Here is a 16,541-nt window from a genome sequence, read left to right on the forward strand (position 1 = left end):
TGACGAATAAAAATCACAGTCAGCCTTATCAAGTGTTATTTATAGCTGTGAAGAGTTGATCAATCATGTAACTACCTATAATTAGTTAACAACTGATAGGAACGTATTCAGTAATAAATTAAATGCATTAACTTCAGTTAGACTCTCCAACTTTATTCTTCTTACAGAATAAATAATACCTCTCATTAGCTGTACTTTATGGAATAACACAACATACTTTTCTCTCCCTTCACCTACAACTCCCTTCTGACTCTCATCAATCCATGAATGTGGGCACCAGAGATATTTTTCTTTAAGTTATAATATGCAAATGTGATACTGCTATGTATTTGCTCTCCTGTCTGCTTCTATTCAGTAGTTACATAAAATCTGCCTCAGATTATCTCGCTGATGAATGCAGGGTATATAACCAGGATTTTGAAAGCCTATTTTGTTGTTGGACTCAATGAGATTTTGTTTTCAGAGAAAGCAGAGCTGGAACAGTACCAAATACTCTTTCCTACCACTGAACTCTTTTACAATTTGATTCATGTTTTTTGTAACAAGATAGCCATGTTGCAGTGTTCACATTATGCCCCTCTGCTCATTGTTAAGTCTTACCTTATGCTGTAAAACTACTTCTCTGCCATTCCCTACTATTAAAAAATTTCAGACCATGAAAGGAGATGTTACTTTTATTGAATTCATGTGAAAGGTAAAGGAAAGGTCACTGGCACGACAGCACGGAGGTAGGCATGGGTCAGTTCTCAAATGAAGTGGGCTGTTATTATTAGCTGCTGACTTGCTCTGATGGTGGCGTAGTTTTGAAGTGATGCTATATTAATTAGCAGACTTTGGAAGAACAGTGTCAAGAACAGGATCAACTGACACACTTTACTGTGCCTAACCGAATAATCCTCTTTCCTAACATAGACCCATGCCCTTCTTTAGCCCCTTGTCTATCAAAACATTTATAAGAGCTCCTGCAGCAGTATGGCCTCCATGAATGTCCTCTGACACCTAACACCTTTGCACCTGCTCTTTTGGGTTTCACACCCCTCCTGCTAATGTTTGATGTTACATCTTATACCAGTTCAACAAAGCAGCTGTTGCTTTGCATGGATTGACAGCATTTTGGCCAACTGTATTGGAAAGCAACTCATCATGAGCGTTAAGCAAATTTGAAGAGAATACAAGCACTGAGCAAAGAAAGGCAAGATGAAATCCTGTCTAACAGAAATGCACCCAAGCCAAGCAATTGGAAAAACATTTCTGAGACTGCGAAATGTATGCACAGAAGTGCTGGTGTGATTAAAGTCAACTGGACTTTTGCCAGTGATTTAAAATGAAGAATTTCACCAGAGTTGGCTTAATGCTGTCGGCTTCGCATTACCAAATCAAGCGCTTTATCACAACACCCCTCTTTGCCTTGTGGTCCTGAAAAACCCACATAAATAAAATTCTGTTTGTAACAAATTCAGTACATGACTCCTTTCTAACTTTCTAAAAATTCTACAAATGTGAAGATTTTACAGGTGCTTTATAATCCCATTGAATGAGAGCTAACGGTGAGTTCTTCTGGTGCCTGACTGGATAGTGAAACCCCTGGGAAATTAAAGTCTTATACATCCCCCTGATGGTGTTTTTCATTTTATAATTGTTACTTACACAAAAAACAAATGGCAAGGGAAAGAAACAGGTTTGGAAGTTTGCAGCTTTGAAGAATAACATGCTGGTAAAATAACCTGTCATTTTCTATTTCTGTTGAGACTGCTGGTGTCCTGCCTGCATAACCAGGATATGGCTTTTGGAGGTCTGAGTCACAGGTCACAAAGACAACAATTTACATGGAAATGTGCAGTGGGGACTTACTTGAAGTCTCCCCACACTTGCATACAGCTTGTGCCTCTGCTCCTTCTGCTAAACATTTTCCTTTGCTGAATAGGACTGGTCAACAACCAGACCAAAAGAGACCAAAAACTTTACATCTGTTAAACGTCAGTTTTAAAATATCTTTTGAAATTCTATTAATGTATAAATTAATGTACAAAAAGTTTATGCCTGTTCCAGATACTGCTGTGTTTGAAAACCTTAGGAAACTAATTTTAGTGCTTAATGAATCTCTAATCAAATCAGCTTTTTTTTTTTTTTTAAGATCACACGTGTTAGCATTGCTGAAAAATGTAAGAGACAACTAATTACAGATCTTTTTTTTTCAGGTAAACAAAGCAGAGAAGCAACACCAGCTCTAAGTCCTGTAACTTTAGACAGTCTTACCAGAGGGGACACATTACTGGACCTCTTAGTCATCAATGCAAGTGAGCTCATTGGTGATGTCAAGATTGGATGCAGCCTGGGCTGCAGTGATCATGCACTGGTGGAGCTCATAGTCCTGAAAGATATGGGTCAGACGAAGAGTAAAGTCAGGACCCTGAATTTTACGAAAGCAAACTTCCAGCCGTTCAAGGAATCAGTCAATAGTACCCCCTCGGAAACTGCCCTTAAGGGACAAGGGAGCAGAACAGAGCTGGCAGATCTTCAAGGATATTTTCCATAGAGCACAAGAGATCTTTATCCCCAGGTGTAAGAAATCAGGAAAGAAACGAAAGAGACCAGCATTGCTGAGTCAAGACCTGCTGGTCAAACTAAAGGGCAAGAAGGAAATGCACAGGCAGTGGAAACAGGGGCTGGTATCCTGGGAAAAGTATAGGGCTCCTGCACGGTTATGTAGGGATAGGGCCAGGAGGGCGAGAGCATGGATGGAGCTGAACTTGGCAAGGGATACAAAGAATAATATGAAGGACTTCTATGGGAATGTCAGTCAGAAAAAGAAGCTCAAAGAAAGTGTATCCCCTCTGATGAACAAACTGGCAAACTGGTAACAATGGACTAGGAGACGGCCGAGATACTCAACAACTCTTTTTGCCTTAGTCTTCACTGGCAATCTCTCTTCCCACATTTCTTGAGTGGATGGACCTCAAGGCTGGGATTAGGGGACCAAAGTCTCTCCCACTGTAAGAGAAGATCAGGTTCGTGACCACCTGAGGAACCTGAATATACGTAAGTCCATGAGACCTGATGAGATGCAACTCAAAGGCCCGAGGGAATTGGCTGACGTAGTTGCCAAGCCACTCTCCACAACATTTGAAAAGTCATGGCAGTCTGGTGAGGTCTCCAGTGACTGGAAAAAGAGAAACATTGCACCTGTTTTTAAAAAGGGTAGAAAGGAGGACCCTAGGAACTACCAACCTGTAAGCCTCACCTCTGTGACTGGGAAGATCATGGAACAGAGCCTCCTAGGAGCTATGCTAAGGCACATGGAGGACAGGGAGGTGATCTGAGACAGCCAGCAAGGCTTCACGAAGGCCAATTCTTGCCTGACCAACCTAGTGGCCTTCTGTGATGGAGTGACTACATCAGTGGACAAGGGAAGAGCTACATATGTCATCTATCTGGACTTCTGTAAGGCCTCTGACACGGTGCCACACAACATCCTTCTCTCTAAATTGCAGAGATATGGATTTGATGGATGGACTGTTTGGTGGATAAGGAATTGGCTGGATGATTGCATCCAGAGAGTACTGGTCCAGATGGAGATCAGTGACGACTGGTGTCCCTCAGGGGTCCATACTGGCACCAGTGATGTTTAGTATCTTCATCAATGACACAGACAGTGGGATCGAGTGTACCCTCAGCAAGTTTGCAGATGACAACAAGCTGAGTGATAGAGCTGACACACCCGAGGGATGGGATGCCATCCAGAGGGACTTGGACAGGCTTGAGAAGTGGGCCCATGTGAACTTCATGAGGTTCAACAAGGCCAAGTGCAAGGTCCTGTACCTGGGTCAGTGCAACTCCTGCTATCAATACAGGCTGAGGGATGAAGGGATTGAGAGCAGGTCTGCAGAGGACTTAGGAGTACTGGTGGATGAAAAACTGGACATGAGCTGGCAATGTGCACTTGCAGCCCAAAAAGCCAACCATATCCTGGGGCGCATCGAAAGAAGCATGACCATAAGGTTGAGGAAGGTGATTCTGCCCCTTTACTCCGCTCTGGTGAGACCCAACCTGGAGTACTGCATCCAGCTCTGGAGTCCTCAGCACAGGAAAGACATGGACCTGTTGAAGCAGGTCCAGAAGAGGGCCAGAAAAATGATCAGAGGGTTGAGGTACCTCTCCTACGAGGAAAGGCTGAGAGAGTTGGAGTTGTTCAGTCTGGAGAAGAGAAGGCTCTGGGGACACCTCATTGTGGCCTTTCAACACTTAAAGGAGGCTTACAAGAAGGATGGTGACAAACTCTTTAGTAGGGCCTATAGCACTTGGACAAGTTGTACTTGTTTTAAACCAAATGAGGGTAGATTTAGATTGGACACAAGGAAGAAATTTTTTACTATGAGGGTGGTGAAACACTGTAACTATTTGACAGAGAGGTGGTAGATGCCCCATCCCTGGCAACATTCATGGTCAGATTGGATGGGGCTCTGAGCAACCTGGTCTAGTTGAAGATGTCCCTGCTCATTGCAGGGGGGTTGGACTAGAGGACCTTTAAAAGTCCCTTCCAACCCAAACTGTTCCACGATTCTCTGATTTTGAAAGCTCCCCAAGGCTGTACTTGCTTATATCAGGACTTAGCTGAAACCTTTGATGCATCAGAAGTACAAAACAAGATTTTATTTGATCGGTTGAAAACATGGTGTGCTAAAACAGCCAGAAAGCATAACCTTGCCATTTCTCTGAACTTCAAAGATCAGTTTATACCAGATTGACATGGAAATGCAGACATTCATACATATGCTCTTTCTTTGACAAAGTATTCATATGCTGTAACAGTCTCTGTCTCATTCCTTCACTTTGCCCTGCCCAGACCTCACAAAGGATACAAAAAACGTTTCAGATGGCTTACTGGGATTATTCAGATGTGGTACTGAACACTGTTCAAGACAGAATAACTTTGCAAAATCTCTTTTTAATTTATTTTCAATATCAGAACATCTACCTGTAAGCACTTCCATCTTGTTGCTGGTAGTGTGGAGTGACTTGCCTGTCCTGTGATGGACAGCATGTGCCACACCAAATGGTACAGATGGAGGAAATGAGAATGTCTTCATCTTCTCTCTCTTCTCATTAAAATTCCTTTGGGTCACATCTATAGATACTCTTGGCTGATACAGCATTATTAGAATTTTATAGCATGGAAGAAGAACTGGCCCCTCAACACAGCAAAGCTGTGTCTTTAAAATATCAGCACAAAGCAGGTATTCTGCCATTCACAGGAAACATTAATTGGGTGATTCAGTAAACTGTAGAATGTAATACCTTCTGAAGGAAGCACATCTCAAAATAAGGTCAGAGTAGTTTTTCTACAAACCTGAATCACAAAACACGTTATTTATAATACTGTTTTTATTCCTAGGAAAACAAAGGAGTGGCATATCATCTATGAAAACAGCAATAGGAAATCTCTCAAGCAGTTAAAATACAAAAACTAGCATCATACTAATTCTTAAATTCACACATAGAAGGTACAAGAAATTTAGAAACAAATCCATCCATCGCTCCCTTCTCTCTACAGAATGTGGCACCCAGTATAATCACACTATGTTATGAGAGGGACTGGATAGCATACAAGGCATGTGCTCCCTGAACACCTTAGCTAGAAGACCAAATTCACCTCCACAGAGGAGTCTTATCAGCTATTTGTCATCTCAGGGAAGATTGTGCCCTAAACTTCATAGTGCACCTTCCTCTGCTGAGCCTGGTTGCTAAGGTCTAGAAGTATCTGCTACAAACTGGCTGCATAAATGTAATGTTATGCAGGCTGCCTTTTCTAACATTTACATTTGATTTCAATTTATATTTTCACTCATGTCCAGAGAAACACATCCTTCATTTACAAATGTGGCCAAAACATATTTGAATTCAACTGCAGATCCAAAAACCTTTTCTGCCAAAGGACTTGCTTTGCAACTAATACTAATCTAATACTGAAGTTAAACGGAACTTCTTAAAATCTAAAAATGTTAGACATCCAACAGTAGAAGAGAGAAAAATAAATTTAAAAGCAGACATTGAAACAGCTTGCCCTTCCTTAGGCATAGTCTGAAGAGGTGAATCCTAAGGCTTGCGAAAGTAAAAAATGAGAGCATACACCCTCAATTTTTTTTAACGGAGAACGATATTACTTCATTTTAAGATTCAGTGAAATGACTTACAGAGTGCTGGAAGTGGTCTTTAAAAACAGATCTACAAGAAATGAATGGACAAGTGAGCAGTGTGCTTGCCTCACAATGCTATGGCACGAGGTATGTCGCTCAAGGCATAGCTCCAAAGCACACCTAAACAGAAATACTGACAAAAGCCTAGGTACTAGACATACATGTTCCTAGTAGGCTGATACAGCCACTCCATGAAATAGGTTGTATTGGGCCAAGGAGAATGCTATCGTTTGAAGTGGGGGTTTTTCCCCACACACACTGAAAAAGGTGGATGTATTGCTGCCAGATGTTGAATCTATTAATAGAGAATGAAGATCCGCATGATTTCAGTTGTGCTAGAGCATCTCACCACAGCATAACTCAGTTTAAAACAGTTGCATTGAAAAATGAAATTGGTAGATTAAAAAGACAAGAAGTATAGTCAGTATACATGCTGGAAACCTCCTTAACAACTGCAGTTTATCTGAAAAGTACTGTAAGGTAAAGGTGCTTAGCATCTTGTCTTTCCTGAAGTTCCTCTGTTTACAAAACAAAGTGACAGACTTAAGAGACATCATAACAGTCTGTGAATTTCGTATGTGGCTGACTGACAACTTCAGGCACAGAAACAACTGATATGTCAGCAAAAATTTATACATATGTATGGTAGCTGTCTTCACAAATCAGTAACTTCAATTCAAAACGGGTATTTGGCGACACAGTATGGTTTTGTGTAATAACCAACATTCACCCTCCACCACTTCTCAGTAGCAACTACAGTCATGTGTTATATAATCCATCTCACTGAGATTTGTCCCCCTGAATTAGCTCATCATGTAATATTTTGTGTCTGTTAAAAACAAAAAAAAACCTAACTGAACTCTCTTCCTAAGAAAGCAAACAACTAAAAAACCAAATAAATGAAAAGCTTCAAGACTTCTCTATTTTTTGCACCTGTCATAAAGTAAATGGATAGAAAAGGAATGGGGAGACTGATTACTGAAGATGTAATTCAGTCTCAGAGTTCTGATATCTCACAAACCTTTATGGGTCTGTCAAAAACTGTTGACTAAATTACAGGCACGTTATCAATCTCTTTGAATCCATTTTCACATATGTTATCAATGTCTCTCTGGCCATTATTCTATGTACAGAACCAAGGTTAAATTAGACTTTGATCATTTCTGCTGGGCTGAAGTTTCCCTTTATGTCTTGCAAGTAAGTTTTACACTGGAGAATACTGTTGGTGCTCTCATGCATTTCTTTCTGGAAGAAACTTCTAAGTATTTGAAAGTCAAATAAAAATTGAACTTCCTAAAAGATGATAAACAGGAAACATTTTTAGCTACTCTCTACCTTATTTTGTGTATCAGTTGCCAAGTTTTCTCTGTTCTTCCTAATGTTGTTAAGAGAATCCATTCACCTACCAAAACAGAGCTTGCATGTACTTGCTCATTTACACTCACCAGTTCCCAGTACTCACACCACAGGAGAGAATGATGACCAACACTTATGAGCATTTCACTGAATGAACAGATGTTGGCAACAATTACATCATGTAATAATTGGTCTAATCTGTCTAACTTGGGGTCATAAATACTTGTACTGGGTGTTCATGTCAAGGTGCTGACCGCATGGGGGCTGTAGGCTGGCCTCTGTGGGAAGAGACCAGGGACTGCCCCAAGTTGGACACAGACAGTTCAAGCCAACCTCAATGGACCCACTACAGGATACAGCTGAGTTCCTCAGCCAAGTTTGTGGTGCCGCTCTAAAAGCTTATTTAAGAAAGGGAAAAAAACACCAGAGAAAGGGGGAGAGAATAAAAAGAATGAGAAATAGCAGAGGGAACACCAAGGTCAGAGCAGGAGGAGGAGGAGATGCTCCATGGTGGAGCAGTTCTCCACACTGCTGCTCATGGAAGACCCACGCTGCTGCAAATAGATATTCCTGAAGTGCATGGAGAGTCCATGATGGAGGAGAGGAAGAGTCGGAGAAGGAAGGAGAAGCAGCTAGAAACTACTGTGTACTGGCTGTAACTGCCCCCACCTCCTTGCACCACTAAGGGCTGGGAGAGGACTCTGGAGTGGAGGAGTGAAGTTGACCTTGGGAGAGAGGGAAGGAAAGATGTTGTTTTAATGCCTTTCTTCTCACTACTCAAATATATATTGGCAATTATTAAAGTAATCTTCTCCAAGTACAGTGTGTTTTGCCCACAATAGTAAATGGTAAACAATCTCCTTGTCTTTTATCTTGACCCGTGAGCTCTCTTATCCTACTTTCTCTCGATGTCATGCTGAGGAGGGGGAGGAAGTAAGCAGCTGGGTGGACATTTGGCTATTAGCCAAGGTTAGCCCACCACAACACTTCACAGTGTCTTTCTGTTTTCCCTTTTTAGACTGTTCAGACTAACTCAGTATTTTAATTCATTAGCAACCTGCCAGTGACTACCACCTTTTGCCTATCTGAGAATCAAACATCTGAGAATCAAACATCAGACACCTATTACACTAGCAAGGATGCAATCACTCTGAATAATATCAGCCACATTGAGTACACTGAAGGACAAACACTTTGCAGCATTTTAAATCATTTTACAGAAAAAGTGTTCCTTTAACTGTATGTTCGTTTTCCAAAGCTGCCCTTGAAATGTTGATTCTGGGAAACTAATTTTATAAACTGAAACAGAAGAGTTTGTGTTGCCCACCTCCCAGGTCACCACAATTATAGATTAAGTGCTGACCTCCAGAGAAACAAGGAAACACAATAGACAATGCAAATATTTTTCTTCTTGACCTTTTAGACCATGCTGACACGATGTTGCTTCCAGCTTTTTATGTTATATAGTCATTTGCACAGCTCAAAATTTTTTCCATAGATTGTAAGTAAACCATTACCCAGTAGCCTACACTCAGTTTTAGGGGCTTTCAATCCCACTGAACAGGAGACTGACAGAAGGGAACAATATTTTCAAGCTTTCCAAGAGAAACACTGGTCTCTTACGACTCAGCCCTGGAGAGACTTACATGCACGGTTAGGTTTCCATGCAAAGGCTACTCATAACGCATAGAAATGGGTAAGCCTTTGTATTACAAGGCCTTTAGAAGCAGCTGGGAAAATACTCACTGATTTTAATATACCAATGATTGGGGCTAAATTCACTGTTCTCGTCCACAGGTTTGAATATACTTACTTTTCCTAGATGCTTACATTTAATTCCTGTGCCTGTTCAGGATATATGTTTTTCTAATTCCATTATGGTTCCTTTTTACCAGTTAAGTTTTATCTGGTTTGTCCCTAATCTTCGCTATCTGAAGGAGGAGGAGAGGAAGGAGAAAGGAGACATGTACTGTTTGTGCAGTTGCTAGCATTTCTATATGGTGGCCACTTATGATATGAAGCTAATGTTTCCCCCTTGTTTCTGTTTCCTTCACATCATTTTTTACGTTCTTTTCAGACATACTACCTTGCAATGAGAAGACAAAGGGGAAAGTTTATTACTGTTTGCATTTCTTCAGAACAGAACGTAAGCATGGTCAAACTAGATTTCACGTAAGTTTAATCCACTCCAACGTTACCTGTAAATCACCAGTAACAGATGTTTAGAGAAAAAGTAGGAATCAGTAAAGAAAAGTTTGACACTTCTCCCTAAAGCCCTCCCTCCCCAACTCATCCTCCAGGAATCAGGATATTAAGAACCCAAGAACCACAGATGACTTCTGAAACTGTGGTTAGGTACCAGCCAATGGTTTCATTTCTCTGTGAACACTAAGTCTCAGAGCAGCCGTGGCAGACAGCAGTTATGCATCCAACACAAGAAACAATGTTGGTGCATGCCTAGGAGTCCTTTTCTCAGTCTTTATTATATATTCATACCATGCCTCACATGTAATATACCTTTCAGACAGATATTTATGCTCATAGCAACATGCAGTGTTGTTCATAGAACTCTCCATACATTTTTTAAAGGAAAACAGACACTGGGAACAAAACAAAGGTTAGTATGTAAATTTGACTGCCAAGATGCACTTCACTTTCACAGAAAATACCTATTTGCAGCCTTCTCCTTATAACCACTGGCCAAATACTCTTTGGGATCATGTCCTCCTTCATATATCAGGATAAATACAAGCAAAATTTAGTCACTTGAAAACCAAAACAAAGAAGCTTGGTCCCATTTAACTGCTGCTAAGGCATTTTCAGTGATATCACTACTAAAACATTATTGCTAAAAACTGCAATCTGTTAAGAAAAGATTTTAAGACTGTGATAAAATACCTTATAAGCCAAATAAAAAAAGATAGAAGAAACATAGCTTATTATCTTACTTCAAATGGGAGCTCTGTTATTTCCATATTTCCAGACAAATCCAGTTTTTCCAGATTCTCACAATCTCCCAATTCTGGAGGGACTGACTTCAAATTATTGAAACTCACATTGAGCACTTTCAGGTTTTTTAAGCAGCCTGTGAGGGACAGATAATTAAAATCAGTGCATTTAAAAAAAAAAAAAAAAAAAAAAAAAAACAAAACAAAAAACAAAAAAAACCACAAGAACGGAGAAAGTAAAAATAAAAGGCATACTCAGTTTAGCAAAGAAAAAACTCCTTAATGTCATGATGACTAAGAGTTTAATAAATATTTTCTGCAGTGGTCACTAACATTGGGGCGGGGCAATAGTGCTGTGTTGCACTCATACTGGCTTCCCTTAACCAACAATGGTTTTGGTGAGAGTTTGAAAGGAGGCAGCAAAGACTTGCAAAGATCTTGATTCTACCAGGGATGAGGTATCTATTGACCTCAGTTGAAACTAGAGAAGTTGGCTTTTTGGTTTGGCCACTTTAGAAAACTTCCCTGCTAACTCAGAGCTTCTTAGCATTTTTTATAGAACCTGTTTATTGGGAACAATCACTCCTACTAAACTTAATACATCAAGAATTCTGTCTTTGGTATCCAACGTTGCATACTTTTGATTGTAAAAGATAATGGATGTGTGCATTTATTTCGTTATTTTCTTTATTGCAGTTTATCGTCCTTGCTGACTTAATCTTAAGGCCTTTATAATATTCTAGGCTACATTTAGTCACATTGTACACTCTGTTTCTTCAATTTATAGCATTATATAATCTTCAGTAAAAACAGGTTTAGAAACATCATTAAAATGTAAAATGTATTATACTGAAAAAATGCAAATTATAATGTGACATAGTCAAGGGAGAAGGAAGTAAGGAATTTGAATGTATCAAATAGTTGATGTATTAGCAAAGGGATCCTTAAACTCATACATAACAAAATGAGAACATTCTATGGACAGCTGTGTTGTTATATTACATACATGATCACAGAATGACAGAGTCACAAAACAGTTTCAGTTGGAAGGGATCTTCAAAGATCATCCGGTCCAAAGTCCCGTCCAACCTGACTTTGAACACTTCCCATGATGATGTATCCACAACTTCTTTAGCAAACATATTCCAGTATCTCATCACCCTCATCATAAAAAATTTATTCTTTACGTCCAATCTAAATCTACTCTCTTTCAGGGTCCTTGTCCTGTTACTACAGGCCCTGGTAAAAAGTCTTTCTCCATCTTTCTCATAAGCCTGCTTTATGTATTCAAAGGCTGCTCTAAAGTCTCCCCAGAGCCTTCTCTCCTCCATGTTGAACAACTCCAAATCTCTCAGCCTTTCCTTAGAGAAGAGGTGTTCCACTCCTCTGACCATTTTTGTGGCCCTCCTGTGGTTGCGCTCCAACAGGTCTCTGTCTTTCTTGTACTGGGGACCCCAGATCTGGATGCAGTACTGCAGGGGGGGTCTCACAAACATGGAGTATAAGGGGAGAATCACTTCCTTTAGCCTGCTGGACACACTTCTTTGGATGCAGACCAGGATACAACTGGCTTTCTGGGCTGCAAGTGCACATTGCCAGCTCATATCGAATTTCTCATCCACCACTATGCCCAACTCCTTCCCTGTGGGGCTGCTCTCGATCCATTCATCTCCCAGCCTGTACTAATATCGGAAATTGCCCCAATCCAGGTGCAGGACCTTGCACTTGGCCTTGCTGACTTTCATGAGTTTCACATGGGCCCACTCCTCAAGCCTGTCAAGGTCTCTCTGAATGATGTCCCTTCTCTCAGGTATATCAACTGTACCACTCATCTTGGTATCATCTGCAATGTTCCCCGCTAATCAGTAATATTCCTGCGATATTCCCCTGTAACCAGTGATAGAGTACAGTATTCACAAGGAAAAGCAGCAGTAAGAAAGATAAATGCAATTCAAGAGTTAGAAATCAGGAAAGAACAGCATCTTGCATCAACATATTCTCAAAACAGACTATATATTGGCAAACCAAGACAAGACATACACGAGATTCACAATTTTATATTCTATCAGTCTTCCATTTATAATCAAATTTTAAAAAAGAATCTGGTGTTTCACGGGATTTGGATGACACTAGAGAGAATCTTTCTACAGTACATCTCAAATGCTCAAAACAGTTTCATAATAACAAGGTTAATCATTAAAGCATTAACACTCATTTAAATTCCCTCCAAAGCAAAAGTTGTTTTAGAGCTGCTCACCTTTTGCAATGTGTGGAAATTCTTACCAGAGGCCAGATGGTGCTTCCACAGAAAAGGACAGAGAAGAAACACAGGGAATTGAAAGCCCCATCTTTTTTCCCTGAGAAATTGCTGTTAGAGGCAGAGGCATGCAGTTTGATGACCAATACTAGCAGTCACCAAATCACACAGCATTTTACATAACCCGAGTTTCCATTGGACATAACATTGTCTTCTAATGATGGCTGAACCACCCAAATCTTTCTTACAGGTGGCAGACAAGCCAGATATGGTAAGAACTTTGTTGTATTAATCTCCACAGGTTGCAAAAGAGGAAAACACAGAAGCTTCCAGTCAGCTTTCTCCCAGTTTTAGCTCTGCCAGAAATAGAAACTGAGGTGGTATTTCAAAATTCAGCCTTTAGGAATGTGCTTTTAGGAAGGTAACTTTGCCTTTCCTAGTCACTGTGAAGTGCTGTTTTAGTTAAAATAACAGAAGCAAAATTTTCTGTAAACTACAACAGGCATTGTTTTGGCATTACATTACTGTCCTACAAGGGTCATTGGGGGTGGTGCAAGAGACTAACAGAAGCAACTTAATGGTAAATGTGTGTATCGCCTTATTTCTGGATTTTTAAGCACATAAAAGTAATAAAAGTTTAGCCCACCCATAATGAAGCCTCACCAGGTTTAGTATCATGATGTAGACAAATGAAGATATTACATCACATGCTAAGTGACATAAACGTCAACTTACCACCTCATTGCAACAAATTAATCACTGAAGCAGAAATGCCTTGAAACAAAAGAGAATCAGAGAATTGCAAATTAATTTCTCATCCAATTGATCTCTTAGTGAAGGAGAGCAAATCCCATTGGAATTAAAAAGGAACTACTTACTCACTAGCACTGTAGTGTTTTGTCTTTTCTTTTAGGAATGGGATATTGTACTGGATCTGTCTGGATTGAGTTAATTTTCTTCCTAGCAGCCTTAGTGGTGCTACGTTTTGCCTTTGTGATGAAACAGTGCTGATATCACACCAATGTTTTCACTATTGCTGAACAGTGCTTACACAACATGAAAGTCTTTTGTTTCTCACTCTGCTGCCTGGGTGAATCAGCTAGGAGTGGGCAAGAGGCTGTGAGGGGACAAGGCCGAAACACTGGACTCAAATTGACTAAAGGAATATACTATAGCATACAACATCATGTTCGGCAGTAAAAGCTGGGGGCAAGGGAGGAATGGGTGGGAGTTCTCCTAGGTGGCTATTGCTCAGGGACTGGCTGGGCATTGCTCAGCTTGTGGTAAGTGACTGCTTTTGCATCACTTGTTTGTTTGTTTGCTTGTTTGTTTTTCTTCACTTATTAAACAGTCTTCATCCTGATGCATGAGTTTTCTCACTTTTGCCCTTCCAATTCTCTCCCCATCCTGCCATGGGAGACTGAATAAGCAGCTGTGGGGGTGCTGAGCAAGTTGTGTAAGGCTTAGCTGTCTATGAGTGTTAACCCACAACAGATGCATTTGCTAACTTTTCAGCTACTGAAATTTCTACCTTTCAGTTCCATTAGTAGTTGAAGAACTAATGTAGACAAGGCACCTATTGTCACCAACATCCTCATCACCGTCTTGTCTAACTGCTTAGGTCATGCATCTCCAGAGCATAACTAGGAGACACAGAGCAGAATTGCTTACCAAAAAAAATTGCAAAAATTTAACAGCCTTTCTGGGCAGAGTGACAGAGGCAAGCACTGCTTTGCTTTCTGACTTTCCTGCCTTCTGAAACCATAGCTTTTCAAGCTTTTTTCTCCTTTCACAGTTTCTAACATGTATGTCGATGTTCACAATATGGTTTGTCCCAGCTTGCAGGTATGAGAAAGCAAGTAAGTAGAAGATGCATCACAATTTTTCTTGTCATATATAATCTCTCCTTAATCTGACAGAAGCACACTACAGAATCTACAGTCAATGCCAGTAATTGCTATGGCTAAGATTATGAAAACTACTGGAAAAAGCCATGAGTTGTACAACTGAAGTTAATTCTCAAACTCAGGACAACATAGATGAGTGGGATACACTCCACTGAGATCTGCCTGCAGGGAGCAATCTCTTGCAATTCTGTGTAACAGTTGTTTTTTCACCTCTGGGCTCTCCAGTGGATTAAGTTACGCCACCGGACAGGTGAGCAGTAGTCAAGCATTAACCCTCCCTCTAGGACCATAAGACACACATAGGACTCGCCAGGACTTCCTGGGTAAAACCCTTCCACCACCACTTCAGTAATCCCATTTTTTGATTTATCATATTTCAGTTGTTTTTTTATATCCACTGCTCTTACGGAAAAACAAATTTACAGAGTTCCATCTTTTTCATGATTTGGAATTGTCTTCAGATTGCCAGTCTGAATTTATTTGTAGAAATTCTATAATCATTAATTCTTTTGCCATCTTTATCTTTAAATAGCTCTTTTCCTTCCCTGGTGTTTACTTCTCTGATGTTTTCATAAGTAGCAGACATATCAGAATTCATTTTACTAGCCTGAATAAGCCAATTCTTCTAATCTCCTGTCTCAAAATGAAAGTTCTCTTCCCAAGTGGTCCTGATAGACTTCTTTTGCATCTGTTCCCATCTGAAATAACTTTTCTTGAATCTATGAGACCACAACTTTTTTTGCCCTTTTGTGACTGTTAGATGAGGAATTTAATTTCTTCCATTATTTGCATTTAATGAGGTCACGGCTTGCTGCACAAATTATTAGCTCCTGAGTACCTGACCTTGAACTCTGCAATCATGAATTTGATGTCTCCACTTTTTTGGAAGCCCACCTGCTCATCCAGCTTTTCATATTTCCTCTTGTTTGTGCAGTGACAATAACACCCAAAATGTGTCAGCAGAAAATTTCAGCCAAGTTCCTCAAAATAATTAAGAAATAAACTCAAGACTGATCCTTGAGAAACTTCATAAGTGATCCTCCTCCTGATCAATAGCTTCTTTTTCCAAACAAGTGCCTTGTTGCCTCTGGTTTAGCAAGTCATTTGCTCATTTTTACAATTGTTGCATGAAAGTCCATTTTCCTTGATTCAATCATTTTCCACAGTTCACTGTATCAAATACTTTATGGGACACCAGATAGACAAGATCTACTACTTGAAGCTCAATCACCTTCTCAAAAGAAAGACAGAAAACAAATGAGTTGGGCACAACTTGCTTTTCTTTTATATATTTTTAATTTCAATCTAGTTTCCATTCAGCTCCATGTATCTAACTGCTCCTTCCTTTAAAAAACTGTTTAAAATTCTTACAAGCAACAATCTACACAGGGATATAATTAGGTTATATGAGTTGCCGGAATGGTAATCCAGGTTACACACTGAAATCCTTTCCTTTTTCAGACAAAAGGAGTAAGACTATCACTCTCCTTTTCCCCTAGCCCTGTTAAACAAGGTTGCTAGGCTATTTTTGTCAGAGAAAGAGCACAAATATATGACTATAAGACAACATTCATGACAGTTCAGGATTCTCAAATCCAGGTATCTAGGCTGAAGGAGTGCAAAATTGGGGAGCAATGAATCCCTAAATAGCCTTCAAACGCTATAGGCATTGGCAGTAAGATTCCAGCCACTCTCACGCACATTTGAAGTTCATTGCAATAACAGCTGGGGGATTGAGGGGGGGAGGGGAGGTCGAGGGTGGTAAGACAGTAAGACTTTCACTACCCTGTAATCTGTATTTAGGAGCTTATTTATACCTTCTTAGTGCAGAATTTTTTGAGTCTCTCAGGTATGGTGCCAAGCCACCACCAGGCTTAAT

At 40.1% G+C, this 16,541-nt stretch overlaps 1 protein-coding gene across 1 annotated transcript in view; it reads right to left on the bottom strand.

Moving 5' to 3' along the window:
• Positions 1–16,541, bottom strand: part of LRRC2 (leucine rich repeat containing 2) — a gene marked incomplete at its 5' end in the record, with an annotated part of 48,113 nt that overhangs the window by 16,990 nt on the left and 14,582 nt on the right. Inside the window, one exon of the mRNA XM_009696073.1 lies at positions 10,499–10,635. Coding sequence (XP_009694375.1) covers positions 10,499–10,635 — 137 coding nt within the window. The remainder of the gene's footprint in view (positions 1–10,498; positions 10,636–16,541) is intronic.

This window comes from Cariama cristata, unplaced genomic scaffold (genome assembly GCF_000690535.1).
Source record: "Cariama cristata isolate BGI_N322 unplaced genomic scaffold, ASM69053v1 scaffold4500, whole genome shotgun sequence".
Classification (NCBI taxonomy): domain Eukaryota; kingdom Metazoa; phylum Chordata; class Aves; order Cariamiformes; family Cariamidae; genus Cariama; species Cariama cristata.